This window comes from Leucoraja erinacea, chromosome 4 (assembly GCF_028641065.1).
Source record: "Leucoraja erinacea ecotype New England chromosome 4, Leri_hhj_1, whole genome shotgun sequence".
NCBI classification, from domain to species: Eukaryota; Metazoa; Chordata; class Chondrichthyes; order Rajiformes; family Rajidae; genus Leucoraja; species Leucoraja erinaceus.
Window position 1 is genome coordinate 102,044,878 of NC_073380.1, and position 27,504 is coordinate 102,072,381.

At 42.1% G+C, this 27,504-nt stretch overlaps 1 protein-coding gene across 1 annotated transcript in view; it reads right to left on the reverse strand.

Moving 5' to 3' along the window:
- rttn (rotatin) overlaps positions 1 to 27,504 on the reverse strand; it is a 221,600-nt gene that overhangs the window by 165,548 nt on the left and 28,548 nt on the right. The window contains exons 9-14 of the mRNA XM_055634871.1: positions 21,805 to 21,992; positions 20,939 to 21,054; positions 15,028 to 15,198; positions 7,576 to 7,788; positions 5,182 to 5,294; positions 2,940 to 3,066 (exon numbers count right to left, since the gene is read on the reverse strand). Of these exons, the coding sequence (XP_055490846.1) occupies positions 2,940 to 3,066; positions 5,182 to 5,294; positions 7,576 to 7,788; positions 15,028 to 15,198; positions 20,939 to 21,054; positions 21,805 to 21,992 (928 nt within the window). The remainder of the gene's footprint in view (positions 1 to 2,939; positions 3,067 to 5,181; positions 5,295 to 7,575; positions 7,789 to 15,027; positions 15,199 to 20,938; positions 21,055 to 21,804; positions 21,993 to 27,504) is intronic.

Sequence of the window (27,504 nt, forward strand, 5' to 3'; positions counted from 1 at the left end):
CATCCAAATCATTGATGGATATTGTAAATAGCTGCGGTCCCAGCACCCAGCCTTGCCATTCTGAAAGGGACCCGTTAATCCCTACTCTTTGCTTCCTGTCTGCCAACCACCTCTGTATCCATGTCAGCACTCTACCCCCAATACCATGTGCCCTAATTTTGCCCACTAATCTCCTATGTGGGACATTATCAAATGCTTTCTGAAAGTCCAGGTACACTACATCCACTGGCTCTCCCTTGTCGATTTTCCATGTTACATCTTCAAAAAATTCCAGAAGATTAGTCAAGCATGATTTCCCCTTCGCAAATCCATGCTGACTCGGACCGATCCTGTTACTGCTATCCAAATGTTCAGCTATCTCATCTTTTATAATTGACTCCAGCATCTTCCCCACCACCGATGTCAGGCTAACTGGTCTATAATTCCATTTTCTCTCTCCCGCCTTTCTTAAAAAGTGGGATAACATTAGCTACCCTCCAATCCACAGGAACTGATCCCGAGTCAATAGAACATTGGAAAATTATCACCAATGCATCCACAATTTCTAGAGGCACTTCCTTAAGTACCCTGGGATACAGACCATCAGGCCCTGAGGATTTATCAGCCTTCAGTCCCATCAGTCTATCCAAAACCATTTCCTGCCTAATGTGGATTTCCTTCAGTTCCTCCGTCACCTCAGATTCTCAGGCCACTACTATAGAAAAAAGATTGTTTGTGTCCTCCTTAGTGAAGATGGATCCAAAGTACCTGTTCAACTCATCTGCTATTTCCGTGTTCCCCATAATAAATTTACCTTTTTCAGTCTTCAAGGGTCCAACTTTGGTCTTAACTATTTTTTTCCTCTTCACATACCTAAAGAAGCTTTTACTATCCTGCTTTATATTCTTGGCTAGCTTACCTTCGTACCTCATCTTTTCTCAACGTATTGTCTTTTTGGTTATCTTCTGTTGTTCTTTAAGCATTACCCAATCCTCTTGCTTCCCACTCATCTTTGCTACATTGTACTTCTTCACTTTAATTTTTATACTGTCCCTGACGTCCCTTGTCAGCCATGGTTGTCCCTTTCTCCCCTTTGAATCTTTCTTCCTCCTAGGAATAAACTGATCCTGCACCTTCTGTATTATTCCTAGAAACACCTGCCATTTTTGTTCCACTGTCATCCCTGCTAGTGTATCTGTCCAGTCAACTTTGGCCAGCTCCTCCCTCATGGCCCCATAGTCCCCTTTATTCAACTGCAACACTGAGACCTCCGATTTACCCTTCTCCCTCTCCAATTGTAGATTAAACCTGACCATGTTATGGTATCACTTCCTCCAAATGGCTCATTAACGTCAAGGTCCTTTATCAAACCCGGTTCATTACATAACACTAAATCCAGAATTGCCTTCTCCCTGGTCGGCTCCAACACAAGCTGCTCTAAGAATCCATCACAAAGGCACCCTACAAAGTCCCTTTCTTGGGGTCCAATACCAACCTGATTTTCCCAGTCTACCTGCATGTTGAAATCTCCCATGAAATCTCTTTGCTAAGGGTCTCTAATGACATCCTCCTGGCAAACGACTCCGGTAATTATGTGGTTCTTGTCTTGCTGGACCTATCTGCCGCCTTCGACACTGTGGACCATGGAATATTAATTTCCCGATTACAGCAACAAGTGGGCATCTGTGGCAGTGCCCTGGGATGGTTCAGGTCCTATCTGGCAGATAGAACCATGCGTGTAAGCCTTGGTGGCCTTGAATCCTCCTCTGCTCCCTTGGCATATGGGGTTCCACAGGGGTCAATTTTAGGCCCCCTGCTTTTCTCCCTTTATCTACTTCCACTGGGCTCAATTTTAAGAAGGCATGGCATCTCCTTTCACTTTTACGCGGATGATAGCCAGTTGTACATGCCACTCAGGAAAGAAGATAATTATTCCCTAAAATCACTTCTGTCTTGTCTTGAGGACATTAAGTCCTGGATGGCCTTAAACTTTCTGGGACTTAACGAAAAAAAGACAGAAGTGATTTTGTTCGGCCCTAATGGCTGCCGTGAACCTCCCTCTGTTGACTTGGGTCCACTTGCAGTGTTCGTAAAGCCAACAGTTTTAAACCTGGGTTTTATGATGGACAGTGATTTTAAATTAGATAAACAAATAGCCACGCAGTGGTTAAGTCCAGCTTCTTTCACCTAAGGAAGCTGGCAAAGGTGAAGCCTATTCTCGAGCGGCAGCATTTTGAAACAGTAATTCACGCCTTTATTTCATCTCGGCTGGATTACTGTAATGCGCTCTACACTGGAGTCTCGCGAGCTTCGTTGGCTCGTCTCCAGTTGGTCCAAAATGCTGCCGCTCGCCTTTTAACCGGAACTCGAAAGAGGGAGCACATTACGCCAATTTTGGCCTCCCTTCACTGTCTTCCAGTGCACTTTCGAGTTCATTTTAAAATTCTTTTATTTGTTTTTAAATCTTTGAATGGCCTCGCCCCGCCTTACCTCTCTGAGCTGCTCCACCTATATGCTCCTACCCGGTGCCTCAGGTCAGCGGATCAGCTGCTCCTTGAGGTACCAAGGTCTAAGCGGAAGCTCAGAGGGGATAGAGCCTTTTCTGTTGCTGCACCGGCACTCTGGAACACTTTGCCGCTGCAGATCAGACAGGCCCCTTCACTGTCCATCTTTAAATCCTCCCTAAAAACGCACTTTTATTCACTGGCTTTCGACACTGGCTGAGACATTGTTCCTGTTTTAGTGCTTTTAATGTCTTTTAATTTTTTACTGTTTTTATAGTCCTGTCGTCTTAATGGTTTTAGTAGTTTGTGATAACTTTTTGTTGATTTCCAATGTACAGCACTTTGTGGTAACTGATGTTGCCTAAAAGTGCTTTATAAATAAAGTTATTATTATATTATTATTATTATTATAACAACCCATCCCGTTACAAAAGATCAATGATGCTCTTTGCTTACCTTTACAAGGGTTAAAGAGTAGCAATAAGACTCCGTTTTAATAACTGGCAAGGGATGAGATAAGAGCTTTAGGAACACTTTCTGACTTTCTCCTTGATGTATTGGGCTGCCCTGTGTCGATTTACAACTGCAAACAAATATAAACATGTTAAAATTGAGCTTTTTGCACAACAAAAATCTAATATTTAAAAATATTTCAACTCTCTATACTTTGACAATAGCTTTCCTCAGAATACGCACAAGGAAAATGAACTGGGCCATGCAAGTGATCTAATGACTTAAGTCTTCTGTGCAACAAGCTGTTTACCCTGTTGTAGTGAGGACAATTAGACATCTAGGGCCCTGAGCCTGAAAGAAAAGCATCTTCGAAGCAAATTAAATTGAAACTAACAGTACAAAAGACAAGAAATCATAAATTATGAGGATGAATTCAATGCAAATTAGATAGACAAAAACTGTGGAAAAAAAGATTTGATCATAACATTAAAATCACAAAAGGAGACTCTTAAAACAGAATTAATAGTTCATTTCTGGCACCAGTAATTAACACATAATTTATCACTAAAATAATAATTTGTTATGAGTTTAGTATGTATTTACCATTAAAAAAACATCAGCTTCAGTGCATTCAATGCATTTCAATGCTGAAGTAGACAGCAAGATTGTGCTTTTGTGAAGGTGACAAGAGAGCAGAACATTTCCAGGAGCAAATATTGAATAGGGACGTAGCTGCTGAATAATTTACACATTGATTTCACTGTTATTATGACAGCAGGTTACAGTCCAATGTTAACCGCAAAATGGAAGAATTGACTTTAATGAAAGTTGGACAATGATTATGATGCCAAAGACAGTTCAAAACGGAAGTGGGATATTGAACTGATGTAACAATTTACTTCTCTATCCCATTCCCACCTACAAAACCCAATGTAAACTCAAGGAACATAATGTAATCTTATGACCAAGCACACCACAGTTCTCAGGATTTAAGATCGAGCTAAACAATTTCAGACAGTCAGCCTTTTCAGTATGTATCAGAGCAGGCCAGCTCCAAATGAAGCAAAGATCAAACAAAAATCTACAATGACACAAAAGGGTTTGTTTTTGGCTATATGAGGTTAAATTAATAACTAGTGCCACGCATTAAAAGCTGAGCAAATGCATTAAATGCTGGTGCAACACTAAAATACACTATTCCTTCAAAACTGCTAACATTTATGTATATTAAAAAAATCACATTCCTTTTTAGTTTAGACAAAATAATCAAATCCGATTATTAAGATATTTTCAGCATCAGGCATTTGCTTTGTTTGTTGATGGTGTGCAGTTTACACACAGGACCAACGTTAACTGTTAAACCTGCATTGCCTAAATTTCACAACCAATGTCACTCAGGTCTCATTAAGCTGCAATACATAAATGACACTTGCTTATGTGCCTGTTTGATGGCCTAAGTTCTTAAATCATCATCGACTCCTTTACAAAAGCATGCAGGAAAATGGATATTGAATTTAATGTCTGCAAAATATAATTCCTCAAAGTTCCTCTCTCTGTGTACAACATGACAACCCGACAATGAAGTTCCATGATCAAGTACTGGAAAACATGGAACTTTTTCCACATCCAACAGAGGTGGCACACTGAAACAGCAGTGCAGTGGAGTTTCTGCCTTACAGCGCCAGAGACCTGGAGAGGTGCAAATTTCACAATATCCACTTTATCAGCCAGCATGATAAACAGATTTATATCCCTGTCCTCTTCCAGACAGACATGCTTGGAACTGAGAGTACAGCAAGAACCAATGGCCAGGTCGTATTGCCTTTACAACTCACACCACGCTCAGAAAGCAGACTCTCTATTCAAAATTCCATCATGGCAGGGGATTACCAAGTGGACAGGAGAATTTCTTCAAGTATGTTTTCAAGGCCCCCTTCAAAACCTGTAACAACAGCATTTACTCATGGAACATGTTTTCCAAGTAACATAGAAAAATAGAAAAGTAGGTGCAGGAGTAAGCCGTTCAGCCCTTTGAGCCAGCTCAGCCATGATCATATTGAATGGCGGTGCTGGTTCGAAGGGCTGAATGGCCTACTCCTGCACCTATGTTTCTATGTTTCCCAGCTCATCACTCAAAATCGAGTAGGGGCAATTGGGAGCCCATTTGTCAAGAGGATATAGAAACCAGGAGGACATAGTATTCTGCATTTACATTTAATATAGATTTAAGAAATTCCTGCCTTACATTTCAGAGCAGATGTTAATATACTTCTGGACCAGCTGGAGCTGCCGATGGTAGGGAAGACTGATCACAGCCTGATCTGCTAATTCAATCAAATCCATGAGATTCTTTTCATTCTGCAAAGAGAAGAATGCCATTAGGCTGTGAAAATTCCTTTCACTTTCAAAATATTACAAGGAAAATCTATTTTTAATATGAAGGAAAACATCAAATTCTACCTTTATGAGATAATCAGAGGATTATCACTGTTATTCATGTAAGAGACACAATCAGATAATACTATTGCTCTGATTTGACTCCTCCAAAAAACTGCATCATTTCTGCATGCAATGATGTATGGGGAGTTCTGGTTTCCTCAATGGTGAATGGCATTGTTTAGTTTAAATAATGTACTATGGCATATGTATCTTTTTACAATACTGCACACAAAAATGTGACAAATGGAGTCCAATTTCAAATTCCTTCAAAAAGTTGAAAATACTTTATTGGGTTCATGACTAACATAGTATCAACAACAAATATAAGAAAAGATAGCATATGGATGGCAGGTTTCTGAAAAAGGCATCAGAATATACAAATACATTTTGTGTAACGGTTGCCACGTGGTGTCCACCAGTGACCTGGTTGGCACTGTAAGTACACATATTTCTTATCCTTTCCATGTTTATGAATACCACAAGGAACAATAAAATTGCAAATAACGTTTCCACTTCATTCACCTGATCATTTAGTAGAAATTGCATCCATCTGAGTGGACACTGCAACGCTCGTTACACAAACATTAGTTGCGGTGGACACAAAGGTTTGGCGTCCCAGAAAACAAACGTTACATTATGAGCACGAACCCAGCATTTTCATCAATGTGATCTAAACGGTACATCACCTTATGGATTTGAGCTATTGATGGCTGATGATTCGCCAGATCATTTGATTTGGGCTGATTTTTGTGTAAATAAAATGTCTCCGTAACGGTCGTTGCAGAGCTTCCCAAAGTTGACACGAAGGAATGAAGTTAGTGACTTGGTCCGTACGACAGGTAAACAAGGGATAGTGTGTTGTCAAATTGAAGATTGGCTCAGTTTCTTAGTTTGGATGACCGATTTATGTCCAAAACCTTTTTTAATTGATTATTAAAAGTTGAAAAATATATCGTAAACGGTCGTTGCATTTTTGACACCACAATGTTTTTGATATATTAAATTGGAAAATTAAAGAAAATAATGAACTCACCGAAAGATCGATACTACCATCGGATACCTCGTTGGGTGTTTGAAAAGCATTGGAGGTTTGGAACCGCCGTGGTTTAACTTACGGACGTACCGACCCCGATAACGGTTGTTGCACAACGACTGTTACGGCATCTTTACTGAACTGTATTACATTTATGTTACTGTATTTTTCTCCTGGTGTTGATGAAGATATTTTATTTATGAATTAAATATTCATGACTAAATATGGCAGTTTTTAATGCCACAGTTTTGGTGTCCAAAATGGTGGGAAAACAATGAAAATTTGTCTGTTCTGAAAAAAGTTTTTGACTTTCGGTCTTGAAGTTATCTAATTTATATCTGCTATTTATAAGGTTTCACATGATGAGTAGAATTTTGTTAAGAACAGTGTGTTGGTGTAAAAAAGTGAATACTAACCTTGTTCGTCAAAAACCCTCCAGTATTGTAAAAAGACACATATAGCAGCTTGTAAAATTAGCAAGAAAACATAAAATGAATCATAATTGATCTATGGATCCAGTGTGTAGGCATAAATTGAACATTTGGGGTGGCTATTGTAATTACATTTGATAATGCTTTTCCAAAACAAAAAAAATCAAAAATTTGAAGGGAAGTGCAATTTTTGATTCAAGGAGAAATTTAGACAACTTAAATATTGTTTTGGGTATGATACTCATTTTTAATGAAAGTTCAGTCAGAACTCATGAAGCTTACAAAGAAAAGCTATGAAAGGACCCTCCGTTACATCTCTGTATCTAGACAGTTTAACAAAAAGAGATGTCGTAAAGCATCTTCCATGTATCAGTTCTCACGAGTATTGGTATTTAATGCAAGGGGGCTAATACTTCGCATTTAAAGTAAAAAGCTTTCAAGTTTTACAAATGCAAATTAGTGAAATAATGAAATATATTCAATTAAGGAAATGATTTAAGCCAACAGAGTAACAAAACTAATTCAAGTGACATATTGACCAGAGTGCATAAAATGATCCAATCTTTCAGGCACTTTTGTGCCTTAAAATAATTCAGCTACTTGGTGTGCCATGTAAAAACATAACTGAAAATTGAATTTTGGGGTGAAAAAGCAAATCAGTCAATTTCAACAAGCCACCGCCCCCCCCGTTTCACAATTAATAAATAATATATTAAATAATAGTGGCAGTACATACCATTGCTTCAGCCTCAGTGATAAAGGAACATGCATATTCCATTGAGTGTGCTACTTCTGTGGTTCTCTTATAGATATTGTAGCTCTGCAAGTTAACCTGCTCCAGGTAGACAGTGACAGACTCATGAACGTTGAAATAGCTCAAACGGAATGGGACATCGAGAGACAGAAGATAAAGCATATTTCCAATGCTTTCTGGCAGAACTTCACTGGCCTATAAAATAATTAAAAACTATGTCACAAACAGAATCATTTTGATCATAATTTAAACCATTATTCTCTCCAAGACTTCAGAACCAGGAAAGAGCAAAGTTTGCTGCTCCAATGATTCATGCTGTAAAGGTAATATACCAATAAATATAAGAAAATGTCAGCCTTAGATTGGATTGTGATGTTCTTGCGAGATGAACTGCAAACATGAACTGACTCATTTGTAATTGAGGTATAACCATGGAAATCTCCTGCAACAGTGAATTTGTTCACAAACCAAGCCTTGGGATCCATGAAAGTAAAATGTCAGAGCATTCTCCAAAAGTCTTTAGAACCAGTTTGAATGATGCCTTAAGGAACACCAACCCAAAATAATCTCCATGAATTTAAGAACATAAAGAAAAGGCAGGGGTGGAGAAAAGGAGAATAACCACCCAATTACTATTTTTCAATTATCCCTTGCCACATTACTTTAGTCGTTAAACCAGATGATTGAAAGTAATTAGGCAAAACGTTATGCTGCCAAGTTAGTTCCAGAGTGTGAACCAATGCCCCTGAACAAACCCTCATGCACTGAATTACCGCACATAATCCAGTACAGGTAGTTCTGCTGTACTGCACATTTCCGTACAGCTAATTAGATGTAATGCGAAGATAGACACAAAGTGCTGGAGTTACTCAGCGGTACAGGCAGCATCTCTGGAGAGAAGGAATGGGTGACGACCTGTAATTACTTCTCTCCAAAGATGCAGAGAGGAGGAGGATGGGGGGGGGGGGGGGGGGGATAGAAGGGGGGGGGGGGGGGGGGGGGGGGGGGGTGGAAATAGAAGGAAAGGGGGAGAGGAATTGGGGGGGAGAGGAGGGGGGGGAGGAGGGGGGAGGGGAGGGGGGGGGTACCTCTGAATTGAACTCGGCAGCTCTCGGGACCTCTGAAGCCCAACCAAATTACTGCGTGTTCAGCGGCTTCAACACAGAGCCCTGGGGGGGGGCGGCTGGGCTGCAGGTGGGGCGGGCACAGCGGGCAGGCGAGGCGGCAAGCAGGAGGTGACAAATGACTGCGAGGAGGGTGGGGGTTAACGTAACTCACAGCTCGTGCAAAAAAAACAGTGCACAGCAGGCTGCGCGTTGAAAATTCTGCGCTGCTGGCCGCGAGGAGCAGAGCCATTGTGATGTCATCAGCTCTTTAGCTTCAAAAAATATCTCAGAATTGTGAATTCAGTGAAAGCTTCCATTTAATCATGTAGAAATAAGACCATGGGACATAGGTGCGGAATTAGGCCATTCAGCCCACCGGTCCACTCCACCATTCAATTATGGATGATCTATTTTTCGCTCTCAACCTCATTCTCCTGCCTTCTTCCCATAACTTCTGATGCCCTTCCTAATCAAGACCTACCATTTTCTGCTTTAAAAATATCCAATGTCTTGACCTCCACAGCCATCTATGGCAATGAATTCCATAGATTCACCACCCTCTGGCTTAAAAATGTCTTCTTCATCTCCATTTTGAAGGTCCTTTTATTCAAGGCTGCGCCTCTGGTTCTAGACTCTCTCATTACTGAAAACATCCTTTCCATGTCCACTCCATTGGGGTCTTTCATTATTCGATAGGTTTCAATGAAATTCCCCCATTCATCCATATAAACTACAGCGAGTACAAGCCCAGAGTCTAAATGTTCCTCATATGTTAACCCAATCATCCCCGGGATCATTCTCATAAACCTCCTCTGGACCAGCTCTAAAGCCAGTACATCCTTCCTCAGATAATGGGACCCAAAACTACTCACAATATTCCAAATGTGGCCACACCAACACCTGATAAAGCCTCAGCATTACATCCTTGCTTTCGTATACTAGTTCCCTTGAAATGCATTTGCTTTCCTTACTGCTGTTTCAACCTGCAAATTTCTAGGAATCCAGCACTCCCAAGTCCTTTTGCACACAATTTCTGAATCATCTCCCCATTTAGAAAGTAGTCTGTACCTTTATTCCTTCTGCCAAAGTGCATTACCATACACTTTGCTACACTCTAATCCATTTGCCACTTCTTTGCCCACTCTCCCAACCTGTATGTCCTTCCGCAGATTCCCTGCTTCAACACTATCTGCTCCTCTCCCTATCTGCAAACGGCCACAAAGCCATCAATTCCACCATCCAAATCATTAACATATAATGCGAAAAATAGCGGACCCGACACCAACCCCTGCAGAACACCATTAGACATCGGGAGCTGACTAGAAAAAAACCTGTTTATTCCCACTCCTTGCCTTCTGCCAGTCAACCAATCTCTTATCAATGATCATGCCTCGCCATGGGCTCTTTCCTTCTCTTGCAGCCTCACGTATGGCACCTTACAGGCCTTCTGAAAATCCAAGCAAACAACATCCACCGACTCTCCTTGGTCTATCCTGCTTGTAATTTTGTCAAAAACTCTAACAGATTAATCAGGCAAAATCTCCCCTTAACAACACCATGCTGATCTCAGGCTATTTTAATTGTGCTTTCAAGTACCCAAAACCTCATAAACGTAATAAAGGACTAAACTTCCCATCATCATCACCGGTAGTCAGTCAAAACGTGTACGACTGTCCTCTCCATAGGGTCGTCTACTTAGTGGGTTTGCAGATGTCTGTAGAAGTTGATCCGCGATCCACACACCTTGATGCAATGTGGGCCGTGGAGACTGGCGGTGGGTGGTAGTCGTCGAGCCCCCTTCTCTCTCGCCTTACGGTGCTGTCGCTTTATTTCTGCGACACGGCGTAGTTCCATTTCGTGAAGTGCAGCTCCTTCCTACACGGATTTCCTCCAGGAGCGCCTGTCCAGTGCAATGTGCTCCCAGTTGCTTGATCCGATGTGGAATATCTTCAGACTGTTCTTGATGTTGGCCTTGAAGCGTTTCTTTGGCCCGCCAGAGCTCTCCGACCTTCCTTCAACTGAGAGTACAGTATTTGTTTAGGGAGACATGTGTTGGACATGCGGATGACATGGCCAGTCCATCGAAGTTGGTGCTGTATTCTGGTCATGTTGGCTTCCTCCAAAACGCTGATGTTGGTGCGTTTGTCCTCCCAGCTGATCCTCAGAATCTTTCGTAAGGATCTTTGATGGTATTGTTCCAGGGCTCTCAGGCGCCTGCTGTAGGTGGTCCATGACTAGGCTCCATACAACAGGGTGAAGAGCACAACGCCTCTGTAGACCAGCAGTTTTGGTTGAGCCTTTAGGTCACGGTCTTCAAAGATTCTTTTCCTGAGTCAGGCGTAGGCTCCGCTGGCACAACTCAGGCGATGGTTGACCTTACAGTCAATGTCAGCTATTGAGGAAAGAATGCTGCCAAGGTTGGGGAAGTGGTCAACGCTTTCAAGAGTGGTGTCATCCACTTTTATAGTGGGCTGGGTAGATGCTGGTTGGGTGGAGGTTGATGTAGGACCTGGGTCATCTTGATATTTAAGGCTAGGCTCATGGCTCTGTATGCCTTGGCAAAGGCATTCAAGATGCCCTGGAGGTCTTCTGCAGAGTGTGCTGCAATAGCGCAGTCATCCGCGTACTGAAGCTCCATGATGGCGATGTTACTAACTTTGCTCTTGGCCTTCAACCTATTATGGTTGAGGAGTCCGCCATCGGTTCTGTAGAGAAATGGGATCCCTCCGAGGCAGCTCTTCACCAATGAGGTGAAGTATGGCAACAATGAAGACGACAAACAGGATAGGTGCAAAGATGCATCGCTGTTTGACTTGTTTCCAAGGGCTCGGACTCAGAGCTGCAGTTGCTGAGCACTGTGACCGAAATGGCATCATGTAGAAGCCTCAGTATTCTGATGTACTTGTCGTGACAACCGCGCCTTGATAATATGCTCCAAAGAACCAGGACTAAACTTATACCCACCAAACTAACATCCCTATCATTTCATTTATTTTGCCTCGCTGCATTCTTAAACAGTGGAGTCACATTTGTGATTTTCCAGTCCTCTGGAACAATTCCTGTTTCTAGTGATTCTTGAAAGATCACCACTAATGTCTCCACAATCTCCACAGCTACCTCTTTCAGAACACTGGGGTGAACATCAGGTCCAAGTGACTTATCCACCTTTAGACCTTTCAGCTACCCAAACACCTTCTCCTCTGTAATATTGACTATACTCACTTCTGCTTCCTGCCTCTCTTGAACTACTGGCACATTGCTGGTGTCTTCCACTGTGAACACTGACGCAAATACGTATTCAGTTCATCTGCCATTTCTTTGTAACCAGACAGCATTGTCTCCCAAGAACACAGTTTGTCAGTTTCACCACAGGTGACCATTGAAACGAACCCCCAAAAAATTGCTGCCACTGACATCTGCACAATGATACTCTATTAAACAATTAAACAGTGTCATATAAAACCTTCAAAATTTTAGCTTGCAGTGACAAAAATAAACTTACGGCTGTTGAAAAGATTTTTGAAAACCCCGGAGAAAATTTAACATTATTGCGCGTCAAACTCTTTAGCTCCTAATTCCCTGTTCCCCGCTGACACAATTGGTTATAGAACATGGTTTCTTAGTAACACATCCGGCACATAGAGTGATATCGTGTGGAAACAGGCCCTTCGGCCCAACTTGCCCACACCAGCCAACAATGTCCCAGCTACACTGGTCCCACTTGCATGCTCTTGGTCCATATCCCTCCAAACCTGTTCTATCCATGTACCTGTCTAACTGTTTCTTAAATGATGGGATAGTCCCAGCGTCAACTACCTCCTCTGGCAGCTTGTTTCATACACCCACCACCCTTTATGTGAAAAGGTTACTCTTCGGATTCCAATTAAATCTTTTCCCCTTCACTTTGAACCTATGTCCTCTAATCCTCGATTGCCCTATTCTGGGCAAGTGACTGTGCATCTAAGGGCACAGTACAGCAGAATTGCCTACATTTCAATTTGGACGCTGACACACCACCTTATTTTAGATTATTTCCCAAATTGGTGCTAAACATAACTAAATACCAGGTACACAAAAAAGCTGGAGAAACTCAGCGGGTGCAGCAGCATCTATGGAGCGAAGGAAAAAGGCAACGCTTCGGGCCAAAATCCCTCTTCAGACTAAATAACTAAATACTATCCTGGCATATTTGTAAATAGGAGCAGTACCCCAATACTTTTTAATAGAAAGCCACATTGGGACCAATATTTAAAGATGGTCATGACTAAAACTCCATCATTACATGACACAGTATGAGTAGTTGAAACTAGATGACACCACAAGACATAGTTGGTTGTAGGTCAAATTGTTGATAAATGGGATTAATATCGATGAGTACTTGACGGTCAGTACAGACATGGTGGACCAAAGGACATGCTTCGTGTTATATATATTTGTTAAATTACCATGACAAAAAATGATTCCAAATTCAAGTGCTTCCTCATAATTTTAATTCAGGGAATTGGTAAAAATGCACAGAAGTCCAATTGCACACTGGGTCCCTCGATGTTGCACCACACATCCTATAAATAGGCTTGGGTTTTTAATCTGACGAAGATATGCAGAATTATACTTCTCTATCACACTCTTTACATCTTCTACAATCTAGGAACTCCACCTGCATGAATGTGAAGGAGCATAATGTCTGTACAGATTATTTTTAATTAAATAATTTATTATAGAAGAAGCAGCCTTTCAGAAGGCTTCTGGCATCTAATTGTCAGCCCCAGATCAGGTGGCTGTAGGTATTTCCAAGACTAGGTGGAATGCCAATCAGCCTGAAACGAATGGACCTGCTCCAGATTGCACAAAAACTCTCCTAACAATGCAAACACAAAGCTATTGGGAAGAAAGCTTTACGAAATGGTCAATAATATTTTTTATCAACTTACATCTATCTTTGCAACCACATACTTGCAGATAACTTGGGAGAATGCTGCATAATAATCACTCCATCATTTTTATCTGCACCTTATACTCTTGAATTACAGCATCGTGCAGAAAATGACATCATCAGGTTCAATGAGATTTGCAATATTCAAACTGAGAAGCTCAGACTGAGCCGACACAAGGGATGTACAAGGTCAATGCTCCAGTTATTCTGACAGATTAATCGTCCTATTTAGATTGCTTGCTCCCCAAGGGTAACGAGGGAAGAAAACCAGCATGATTTAAACTTTAAGCCTCATTTATCACTAAAATTCACTGGAGACATCACATTTCCACTTAATACAATTCAGAGATTCAGCAAGCTAAGGCAGAGGTATAGCTGCCACACAGCTCCAAAACCCCAGGTTCAACCCTGACCTCCAGTGCTTGTGGGTGGAATGTGCACCTTTGCACTATGACTACATGGGTTTCCTCCAGGTTATCCAGTTTCCTCCACATCCCAAAGACATGTGGGTTAGTAGGTTCACTGGTGTGCCTCCAGTCTGTAAATGATATAGAATTTAGGGATGGGAATTGATAGGGATGTGTGGGAAAAAAGGTATCAGGTGCAATGGATGCAAGTTGGTGCAGATGGTTGCTTGATGTCCAGTGCAGATTTGCTGGGCTGAGGGGCCTGTTTCTAAGGTCTGTGAGAGTCTATCTGGATTTTTGTTTAAACCAATAATTCTTAAAACATCTATAATTATGCCATTGCTGGAATCTAAATAGTAAGGAAGAGCCTTTAACCATCTATTTGATGATCGAGAGAGGGAGGGGTACACAGTGAAACAAAAGCATTCCTCTCACTGGCAATTTTAGAGTGAAGAAAGCTCTCGAAGATTCTGAATTGTTTCAAAATCTAATGACAAATTATGTGTAATGAGTGATATTCAGCAATGTTTGCAGGAATTACTTTTCTTGGCTGATCAATGGGAAACTGTTCACGGGCTAAAATCACTTTATACTAAGGTTCAAAAAGAAAGTTTCCGATTGAAAGAGGCAAACATTCAATCTCATGTCCCATCCAAAATAGGAAACCTGTACTGAGATTCTTTGCACAGCTGGCCTTTGCTAGGCATGTTCCTATATCTGCATTCACTGCAATGTTTTGTCAGACACTTTGCTTGATGCATACATAGTGCGTTTGAAAAACAAGGTTAAGGAAGACAAACAGAAAATTGCATATAAATTATAATTACCAGTGTGTGGGACAATAAACATCACGCGCATCTATGAAAGCCTAAAAAATAGCCATTTAACAAACATAAATATATGCTAAGAATTGTTAACTTATATATGATTGTACATAAGGTCCAATCTAAATCTTGTGGAAGAAACAGGCAAAAAAATATCAGCTCACCTTCTCCACAGGGAGGACTGTTTGCAGCAAACGTACAGTGAATAATGCAATGCTGACAAATGCCATTCGGTGGTGCACTATAATCGCTTCTGGGTGTTCTACAGAAGTGCTGGTATTATGATACGCAAGAACTTCCCCTAAAGCATCCATGGTTGCTATCAGACTTTCTTTCTGTAAAGACCAAAACAAATAATAATTACAGCAACTTATTTGAAATTATATTAATCAATAATATTGGTTAACTGTGTTTTGTAACGGGTTAGGCAAGTTGTAATAGAAACATAGAAAATAGGTGCAGGAGAAGGCCATTCGGCCCTTCGAGCCTGCACCGCCATTCAATATGATCATGGCTGATCATCCAACTCGGTATCCCATACCTGCCTTCTCTCCATACCCCCTGATCCCTTTAGCCACAAGGGCCACATCTAACTCCCTCGTAAATATAGCCAATGAACTGGCCTCAACTACCTTCTGTGGCAGAGAATTCCACAGGCTTCTTTAACTTAAATAAAGATCTAATAACAGATAGTGTTGCCTGCTGAGTAAATAAATTGGCAATTAAACATTTGGTAACTAAAATAATGGTTAAAAAATGTGCAGTATCCTAAAACTATGAACAAAAGTAAAAATTGTGGACGAGAAGATGCCATTAGGTACAATGGAGCTCAATTGTTCACATTTCATCTCACTAATATACCCATAAATTGCATTCATAACAAGTGCCTTCTCTTATCAGACCAATTATTTCAAACATGCATCAATCCTGGAGGAAAGAAATAATTTTGCACCTATAAATACTATGCAACCTTTAACCAACAATGAGGTGGGTCTCACTTACTACAATTAATTTGTTTACGAATAAACAAATTACACCATGGTTTATGGATTTCTATATGTACATTACCTCTAATGGCTAGAATATCATGAAAACAAAGATATGCGCAGAGTCTTGGTCACTCTCATTCTAGAGCATTACATCGGGTTTTGAGCACTGCACCTCCTGAAATGCAATTCAGGGAGGCAGAAGTATGGATGATCTTCAGATAATAGTGGACATTAGAATGAAAGTTAAGCAATAAAGCTGATGTAATATACAAGTGTGCTGATGAAGAAGGGTACAGGATACACCAAGGATACCACAACTTAGACTGGCTGCCTAAACTTAACCGATGTCCTAATTGAACAGCAGATTATGACATAGGTATGAAGCAACATTCTCATTTGGTTGCAGAAAAATCAAAAAACAAGGAGATATTTCCTTACAGTTAGTGCTGGACTAATCAGGAACAAAATGAAGTAAGACTTGTTCACACTAATGATAGTAGAATTATTTATTTTCTCCCCAGAAAGGCAAAGACAATTGAGGCTTTAGGATACATCTTCATAAGATAAGAGTATCAAGGGGGTATGAAGCAAAGGTAGGCACTCGTGCAACCAGGCGATGCTTTGCGTCTGTACGTGTAGCTTGAGAACTGAGGAACTTGCTCATTGTTTTGTGTAATACATTTATTACTGATTTACTACTTCCATCTGCTGGTTACAACCAGAATCTTCACCTACAGAATTAAAAGATGTGATGGCAAATAGAATATCTAAATAACTGAGGTACCTTTTTTTGTAATAATAGTCAATGAGATTTGATGCCAGATTTAATTAGTGTATTTATCATTTATACTGGCAAAAGAGCAGGAGTCATTCTTTCTGTATGACAAGTGCAATGGAAATTTAAAACATGGGAATATAAACATCATATTATTGCTTTTAGATTATGTCTCTATTATGGTTCTGGCTTGATCTGGCCAACGCCTACGACTCCATCACGCACAAGCTGATCCAGACAGTCATGGCCAAGCATCATGTGCCGGGCCAAGTGGCAGATCTCATCCTGGACTATTACAACCAGTTCAGCATGAGTGTCTCATCAGGGTCAGTAACATCAGAGTGGCACAGACTGGAGGTTGGGATCATCACAGGCTGTACCTTCTCTGTGATCCTTTTTGCCTTGGCGATGAACATGATCGTCAAGTCTGCTGAACCAGAGTGCCGGGGCCCTCGGACCAAGTCAGGAGTGCGCCAACCACCAATCAGAGCCTTCATGGACGACCAGACTGTCACCACTGAGTCAGTGCCAGGAGGCAGGTGGATCCTGCAGGGGTTGTAGAAACTGATTGGATGGGCAAGGATGAGGGATTCCAAAGTGGTTCTACAGCTATTTTAATAGCAAAAGGATAACGAGGGATAAAATTGGTCTATTAGAGAGTCAGAGTGGACAGCTATCTGCAGAGCCAAAAGAGATGGGGGAGATATTGAACAATTTCTTTTCTTCGGTATTCACCAAGGAGAAGAATATTGAATTATGTGAGGTAAGGGAAACAAGTAGAGTAGCTATGGAAACTATGAGATTCAAAGAAGAGGAAGTACTGACACCTTTGAAAAATATAAAAGTGGATAAGTCTCCAGGTCCTGACAGGAAATTCCCTAGGACATTGAGGGAAGTTAGTGTAGAAATAGCAGGGGCTATGACAGAAATATTTCAATTGTCATTAGAAATGGGAATAGTGCCGGAGGATTGGCGTACTGCGCATGTTGTTCCATTGTTTAAAAAGGGTTCTAAGAGTAAACCTAGCAATTATACACCTGTACGTTTGACGTCAGTGGTGGGCAAATTAATGGAAAGGATACTTAGAGATAATATATATAAGCATCTGGATAAACAGGGTCTGATTAGGAACAGTCAACATGGATTTGTGCCTGGAAGGTCATGTTTGACTAATCTTCTTGAATTTTTTGAAGAGGTTACTCGGGAAATTGATGAGGGTAAGGCAGTGGATGTTGTCTATATGGACTTCAGTAAGGCCTTTGACAAGGTTCCTCATGGAAGGTTGGTTAAGAAGGTTCAATTGTTGGGTATTAATGGTGGAGTAGCAAGATGGATTCAACAGTGGCTGAATGGGAGATGCCAGAGAGTAATGGTGGATGGCTGTTTGTCAGGTTGGAGGCCGGTGACTAGTGGGGTGCCACAGGGATCTGTGTTGGGTCCACTGTTGTTTGTCATGTACATCAATGATCTGGATGATGGTGTGGTAAATTGGATTAGAAAGTATGCAGATGATACTAAGATAGGTGGGGTTGCGGATAATGAAGTAGAGTTTCAAAGTCTACAGAGAGATTTAGGCCATTTAGAAGCGTGGGGTGAAAAATGGCAGATGGAGTTTAATGCTGATAAGTGTGAGGTGCTACATCTTGGCAGGACAAATCAAAATAGGACGTGCATGGTAAATGGTAGTGAGTTGAGGAATGCAGGTGAACAGAGGGATCTAGGAATAACCGTGCATAGTTCCCTGAAAGTGGAATCTCATGTAGATAGGGTGGTAAAGAAAGCTTTTGGTGTGCTGGCCTTTATAAATCAGAGCATTGAGTATAGAACTTGGGATGTAATGTTAAAATTGTACAAGGCATTGGTGAGGCCAATTCTGGAGTATGGTGTACAATTTTGGTCACCTAATTATAGGAAGGATGTCAACAAAATAGAGAGAGTACAGAGGAGATTTACTAGAATGTTGCCTGGGTTTCAGCAACTAAGTTACAAAGAAAGGTTGAACAAGTTAGGTCTTTATTCTTTGGAGCGCAGAAGGTTAAGGGGGGACTTGATAGAGGTCTTTAAAATGATGAGAGGGATAGACAGAGTTGACATGGATAAGCTTTTCCCACTGAGAGTAGGGAAGATTCAAACAAGGGGACATGACTTGAGAATTAAGGGACAGAAGTTTAGGGGTAACCTGAGGGGGAATTTCTTTACTCAGAGAGTGGTAGCTGTGTGGAATGAGCTTCCAGTGAAGGTGGTGGAGGCAGGTTCGATTTTATCATTTAAAAATAAATTGGATAGGTATATGGACGGGAAAGGAATGGAGGGTTATGGTCTGAGTGCAGGTAGATGCGACATGGGGAGAATAAGTGTTAGGCACGGACTAGAAGGGCCGAGATGGCCTGTTTCCGTGCTGTAATTGTTCTATGGTTATATGGTTATATGAGGTTTAAGCCAGGAAAATCAAGGTCACTGGTGCTGAAGAAGGGCAAAGTCATGGATAGGTTCCGCTTCAGCATCGAAGGGACACCAATCCCAACTGCCTCCGAAAGGTCTTGGCAAGGTGTTTAACAGCAGCCTGAAGGATACAGCATCAGTCCAGGCAGCCTGTCAGGTGCTGGAGAGTTGGTTGAGAGCAATGGACCGGTCAGGGCTTCCAGGCAAATTCAAGGCATGGATTTACCAGCATGGTATCCTGCTAAGGATACTCTGGCCACTGCTTGTCTACATAGTCCCAATATCCATCATAGAGAGATTGGAGAGGAAAGTCAGCAGCTTTCTCAGAAGGTAGCTGGGACTGCCCAGGAGCCTCAGCAGCATCGCCATTTACAGAAATAACAGTAAGCACCAGCTGCCCCTGAAGTCCCTGGAGGAGGAGTTTAATGTGACTCGGGCCAGAGGTGATGCTGTACAGGGACTCCAGCGACCCCAAGGTGGCTCAGGCAGGGGTGGAGGTGAAAACTAGGAGGAAGTGAAGAGCCGGAGAAGCCGTGCTGCAAGTGGAGTCTCGGATACGCCACAGAGACATGGTGTGAGCAGTGACTCGGGGAAGAGCTGGCCTGGGAATCTTCCCATCTACCCAGTTTGACAAGGCCAAGGGGAAGGAGAGGTGCGGGCTGGACCAGGAGGAAGTGAGGGCAGCGGCAGAGGAGGAGAGGTCTACCAGAGAGGTTGGCTTGATGCAGCAGGGAGCCTGGACAAGGTGGGGAGCAGGCCATGGCCACAAAGTCACATGGCCTGAACTCTGGCAAGCCCAAAGGCTCTTGGGCAGGGCCGGTACACCTGGCGTCACGACCAGGTTCTTAAACCCATTGCAGAAGCCGTCAGCATGGGAATCAGCAGCTGCAGACGAGCACGCTCCAACACCCAGATGATCACCTTCGTGAAGGCCGGAGTGCAGCTGCCAAGAACCACAGCAGCCAGGAATCCGTCAGGAATCCTGGTGGCTGCGCAGGACTGGCAGTTTCTGTAGACCTGGTGAAACAGCTGAAGTTCCCACGGCACATTGCCACGACCACCGTGAGGCCAGATATCCTCCTGGTCTCAGAGGCGACCAAAAACATTGTCTTGTTGGAACTGACAGTGCCGTGGGAGGACCGTCAGGAGGAGGCCCACGAGAGGAAGATGGCCAAGTATGAAGAGTTGGTCATAGACTGCCGTAAGCAGGGCTGGAAGGCAAGGTGTATGCCCAATGAGGTTTTGCAGGGCAATCACTCTACAAAGCCTTGAGTGCTCCAGGCATCAACGGAATGAAGAGGAGAAGAGCCATCAAGAACACCACAGAGGCAGCGGAGAAGGCCTCGAGATGGCTCTGGATCAGGAGAGGAGGTCCATGGGGAGGAGCGAATGCCACCTGAACACAAGTCGTGGTCTGATCAACCATGACAGGGTCGCCTGGGTGAAGGTGACTGATGTTGAAAGACCCGAAACACCCAATGACCCCAGGTTACATCACTGATGACGTGTTCAGGAGCATCAATAGATATATATTTTTTATCACGTCTTTATTTATTTGTGACAAGCAATACTAGTTTGAACCAACATCATTAACTATAACAAAAATTCCAAGTAGAATTCCTAAAGATAATCCTTAAAACTCTTTGGAAACAAAACTAACAGAATACAGAATATATTCTGCCAAGGCACAAATATCGCAAACAAAACACAGCATGATATATGGTAAATTGAAGTCAGTTCTCATTAAAGTCATTGGCAGAAGAGAAATTTAGACTGGTCTTGATCTCAAATAAGTAAAGAAATTAAGTAAACAGCTATTTCTTAACAGAAGAGTCCTGTTAACAAAACATGCTTCCATAAAAATCATACCAGTTCTCGACCTGTAAGACTCTCGTCCACCCACACATCTTCAGAGATTGAATCGCCGATAAGCATTACAACTTCTGTCAACAATTCGAGCACATTTATCACCGTCTTCCTACTACCTACAAAAAGAATTTTTGTCAACTTAACGCTGAAATATTTGTTGTTTACATCAGATCCTAAAATGAACATATAAAATACCAAGTAGATAAAATCCATAACAACATTTATGAAAAAAAGTATGGCAAGCAAAGCTTTTGGAAAAATGTATTCCAGAAATGAACAAAAAGATTTGTGCGTATCAGCTGTTTAAAAACTCAGATTGTTTTATTGAAAAAACTCAGCTGGAAAATTAAATAAAATGAATACTTTTGGTTTAATATTCTTGCATTTACCTCACATTGAAAAGCAATAATTTTTAATTCTTGCAGGAACAATTTTATTTTTACTTCAATGAAATACTGTTAAATCACATTAGGCAATGTTACTAATAGTCAATGACAAGGTCAGAATTACTACTTCCTTGTACTACTGAAAATGTAGTACAAGCAACCCCATGTTAAGGCAGTTCTGGCAATGGAAAGTTGCCCTTACATCACCACCCAAAAATCAGAGATATTAAATTTGTGTGAAAGTAGTAAATAAATCTACACCTGATAAACTCAAGCAGTGAGATTGGTGTAGATGGGGCATATTGGTCAACGTGGGCAAGTTGAATTGCAGGCCCTGTTTCCACGCTGTATGACTTTATGATTCTAAAGCATAAAACCTTTCATCACAATGCAGATGTCATTATTCCCTCCCACTTGGTCATGGGACAAAGAGATAGAATTGAATATTACTGGGAAAACAGTGTCCACCAAGCTGCTTACTTGTTTTGAGCAAGGGTACTGCCTGCTCCAGGACAGCCACACAAAACTGTGGAAGACTAAGCTGCTGGAATTGAAGCTCCAAGGAATCCTCATTTTCCATCTCGGGTAATTCCAAACGGGTCAGATCAGCCAAAGAATGTTTTGACATCGGACTTCTAGGGCTAGGAATTCCTTGGGAACTGCTTCCACTGAGAAACATTCAAAAACAAAAATTCCATTAAAACACACGTCAATCCTTATACACCAAAACTTCCGCAGGAGTCACTAAAGATCTCCAGCTCGTTATTATTGCTGAAGGACACTTCTTCAATGTCTTCTATTGGATTGTAATTCTTACCATCATGCATAACTTACTGTTAAGGACAGAAATTATGTTATGAAATGCAACCTACCAGACCCAAACAAAGTGGGTTGGGGACAGTTCCACAGATGCTAATAGTCCTGTCCCACAGTGCGAGTTCATTCCAAGAACTCTCCCGAGTTTAAAAAAAATCAAACTCGTGGTAAGCACGGAGAATGAACGTAGCGGGTACGTCAGAGCTCGGGGACGTCTCTTAGCGCTAACGGCAGGTACTCGGGAAGACTCGCTAACGGCAGGTAAGCACGGGAAGACTCGTGAAGATTTTTCAACATGATGAAAAATGTCCACGAGAGCCCCGAGTACCGACGAGTGGCCATTACCGTAAATCTCCGAGTTCGAATCAGGGCAAACTCGGGAGAACTCTTGGAATGAACTCGTACCGTGGGACAGGGCTTTAAATTTGTTTGTGCTGATGGTATTCCAAAACTATCAATAGAAAAACTATGCAACTGGACTGTGGACAAATGAAGCATTTTCATCACTTGGAAATCCCCAAATCAATTTTTTTTAATTAAAAAAATATTTGTGTTACCAAAGGACTGAGTGGCTGGCAACTTGGAAAATCAACACAAATGTCTAACAAATTACTTTGTTGCACATTTCCACAATCTGGGAGAGTCTGGCCCAACTGCACCAACCATAACTCATCTTCTCCATGCTGTGTGTTTAAGAAAGTGCTGCATGTCATGAGAACTTGCCGCTGTATTAGTCAAACCATTAAGCATGAAGAAAGAGTTGTAATTCAACCGTTGTGATATTCTCAATTCCTTTAGTGTTTAAACAGATCTCGACTCAGAACCTAAGCATGTACATCAATGACATCATGATTCATGGGATGGAATTGAGGACAGAAATAAAAGAGCCATGATGGTAAATTCAAATGCACATCTGAATACTGCCAAATAATTTATCATTTCGGGCTATTACCATGAAGCAGGAAAAATCGAAGACTGTTCCATCTATGTATCACTTCTTTGTAATCTCTAAATATCACACATTCCATAATCCTAAAGAATTAAATAGAAAAACAATGCAAATGTTTTTTGCTCCGCTCATATATATTTCTACAGGACTTAATCATAAAACTATGATCCGTAAATTCAAAATTTCCCTGCCAGAGGAATGAGTCAATCTTCTAAACTCAAGTGCATCCATCCTAGAAATCAATGTTAAACATACAATGCGCCACCTCAAACGAGAAGTACACCTTTTCTTTGGCAAAGGTCAAAATTGCTGTGCTGCTTGTGTTTTCTCATTAAACTCCGGCATTCTTTGCAGCACAGTGCCCTTACAATGGTACGCTATGCTCATTGCAATTAAAGTCAACATACCATACATAGCTTTCAACATTTTACTTCACAGTAATTCCAGATCCACCATACACCAATATCAGTTTAATAGTACTCTTTGCTATAGTCTCTGATATTCACCCAGTAGCTCACTTTCACATGTAATTCTGCATTGGTAGGAAACGTGGTCATCGTGCATTCAATTAACAACCAAATTATTAAAATTATTCAAGAGCTCAGCAATGATCCTTGTGGCACCCTATTACTAACAGCCTGCTATTTAAGCAGCTTAATTCTGCAAACCAATTACCCATCTTAAGTGGTCAGAAAATGTGAATATCAGATAGACTATAATGAACACATCAAATGTAATGTCCGGTGCCTAGTCTCTGAAGATAATACATTAATTTTAGATTAAATGGCAATGTATGAAAAACCAAGTTGTCATCTTGCAACTGTTCAGTTGCCCTTGAAATAGATCATCACAATAGTTACAACACTGACGTTTATCAGAGGTATGCAAAGGAAAGGTTTAGTTTGCTACTTTTTGTACATTAAATGCCATGTACTAATTAATCAAAACTTCCTTAAACATTGTGACTGATCAAGCAGCAACAGGCTAGATATTTACATCAATTTCTCTAATAACATTTCTGCCTCTTTCAGACAGTTCTGGTTTTAAGTTTGACTCCAAAGATTTGAGTGCAGAATCTAGGATAATACTTCAGAACCAGGGGCCACAGTTTAAGAATAAGGGGTAAGCCATTTAGAATGGAGACGAAGAAACACTTTTTCTCACAGAGAGTTGAGAGTCTGTGGAATTCTCTGCCTCAGAGGGCGGTGGAGGCCAGTTCTCTGGATACTTTCAGGAGAGCTAGATAGGGGTCTTAGAGATAGCAGAGTCAGAGGATATGGGGAGAAGGCAGGAATGGGGTACTGATTGGGGATGGTCACATTGCTGGCTCGAGGGGTCGATGGGCCTACTCCTGCACCTATTGTCTATTATTCAGTATAGCTCTGAAGACATAGCTGCAGTGGCAGATTATTATATCGTTCAAGAGATCGCTCCGTTATCTCCCTCGCCACTTATGAGACAACATGGTATTAGGAGAACGTCATATTGTTACCCATGTGGGCTCTTCACGAGACTTTCAAAGCTTCTCGAAAGACAAACCTTCAAAACACAGTATTTTGATTAATGGTTTCTTTATTGTTGAAGAGAAACAGTAAGATATTCATCCAACCTTCTTCTTAGACTCGTACACTTTAATCTCCGTCAAACTCCAGCATATCGCTTTTAAACTTTAGAAAATTCCTCATGTCTCGGCAAAGCTCCACATGGTCGAAGGATATCCCTCCTACATGTTGAGCTCCAAACTAAAACTAAAAAACTAAGCTTCTGAGCAAGAGAACCCGGCAGCAAACATGCCACTGACTACGTAATAAATCCCATCCACAGAATTACAGGCAGGCTAAAATTTAAAGGCAAATGCCATAATTATGACATACAAAATTAAGCCAAATGGCCACTACAATAGCTAGATGCGGTGCAATTATTGGTGCCATATTCTAACTAATATAATAACTGTCGACACAGAATTAATAACATATGTCCCCACAACTGGACATGAAAAACTGTATGGAAATTCCTGAGTTTATGAAAGTTTCTACCTTTCACTTCGAACACAAACCCTCAAGAAATAGACTCAGTTGCAGATTCAGAAGGAACCTGTAAATGGACCAATGCAACAGACGTCCATTTCACACAAGGCGTATAACGTGGTGTAACAATACCAGGCGAGTAAATGTTTGCTAATGTTGACACATAGCCAACAAAATGCTGGGGAAGGGAACAACGATGTACAATGACATCTTTTAATTTGGATTTATGACTTGCCTGCTCACAAACATTCTCACCCCAGGGTTATGATTAATTTCTAACCACAGCAAGAGTAATATAAATAAAGATCCACTTAATTTCCCTCCTTACTCCAAACCTTACAAGTTTAAAATTGGTACACTCAGATGATTAAACTCACACTGGAGAATTAGTCCCGATCCATGCACAACTTTTGCAATTAGACCACTGCAAATCTACCTTTTTAATCTTTCCATACAAATAAATCCCTAATATATCCAGAAATGGAACTGTTGCTCAACATATTTCCTTGTAAGGACAATAACATCATTTTCTGCGTCAGGTGTATAATACTGCATCCAATATTCCATTTAGAATGCCTGTATAGATGGATATTTGTTCTATCTTAATATGAGAAACGAGGAGAAGGAAGAGGAAAAGGGACACGATGAGTCGAGGGAAAATGCTACGGCTCGCTACGAACGGTTCAGAGGCCAACTCTGAAGCAATGAAGAGACCACCCAAAGTGAAGCGTGTGAAGAGAAGTCTCAACTCTGAGCACCCGGACGTTGTTGCAGCACGGAATGTAGTTGTTGAATGCCAAGAGGCCCACACATGGAGCAGGATGCAGCAGCTCAAGGAGGACCTGCAGGCGGCCAAATCCCAACTCTTTGAGGTGTACGACAAACTGAAGGAGGAGGAGGATGCGAGGATGATAGAGGGAGTAGAGGACCAGCCAACGATGGCAAGCGGTATAGCGAGGCATGGAGGGTCGTGAACGAGGTCAGTGGCAGGAAGGTAAAGTCAGGTCAAGTCAACGGCTACTCTCCAGAGGACCGAATCGACACATGGTTCACCCACTTCAAGAACCTGTTTGGGTCACCTCCAACTGCCACTGAGGAAGATGAGGAGATCAAGACTGTCCTTATGGATGTACAGATTCACGACTGCCCCTTCACCATGGAGGGATTGCGAAAAGTGAAGACCTCACTGAAGCAAAGGAAGAGTCCAGGCCCTGATAATATCCCTCCCGAGGTGTTGAAAAACAGTGAGCTCGACGACATCATGCTCAAGTTCTGCAACACAGCGCTAATGACGAATGACAAGCCAATACAGTGGGAGACTAAAGACGACTGACAACTATCGTGGCATCAGCCTGACATGTGTCTTGGCCAAGGTCTACAACCACTTGATTCTCAACCGGATTAGGGCCGCTATCAGCCCAAAGCTACCTCACAATCAGAAGGGCTTCAGAGTGAAGAGGAACACGGTCACACAGATCCTTGCCCTCTGAAGAATCATTGAGGTGAAGAATAACCAGCTGCCGGCTGTCCTAACTTTCGTAGACTTCAAGACGACGTTTGACTCGATTCACCGATGCAAAATGATACGGATTTTTAAGCTTATGGTATCCCTCCTCGTCTCCAGAGAGCCATTGAGGATATACACTTGGGCACCACCGCCTAGGTTGTCATCCCGGATGGCGAGAGCAATGTGTTCGAGATCCTCGCGGGGGTCTTACAGGGAGACCCCCACGCTGGCACCCTTTCTCTTTGTCATTGTCCTTGATTATGCCATGAGGCAGGCGCTCAAGGAGCAAGAGAACCTCGGCTATACAATCACCCCAAGGCGTTCGAGAACAATTGGGCCAGTCACATTGTCAGGTCTCAACTTCGCTGATGACATCGCCCTGCTGTCAGATTCAACCGTGGATTGTCACCATGTCGTGGTAGAGAAGCTTGTGTGGTCCTGAGATCCTGAGAGCGATGCGGTCTGGAGCTATGCTCCTGGTAGGGCCACCCATGGCGGTAAGGTCGAGGGGGAGGTCTCCAACCAAGAGCAATCTAACCAAGACCTCAACGATGGAACAGGCAGAGGATGACTGCTGACCTTAGTGGAGCATCACAACGGCTGGGAAGGCGGATGAAGGCTGCAGCAGAAAAGGGTCTCCGGTCGTCTTGGACTCCATGCCACTGGATCCTGACCCAGATCTGTCAAGGACCACGTGGTGGCTGTCTGTGCACCAGTCTCCCCACGTTAAACAAAGTCACGCACTGGCGTCCTCCAACCCTGGAGACACCCATGGTCAGCCATGACCGAAGGGGGCCTAAGAAGCTGTCAGACCAGATTAGGGAGGCACAAGAGCTGCTCGGCAGGGTCGAGACAGATTGCGAGAAAGTGGGCCTCCACCA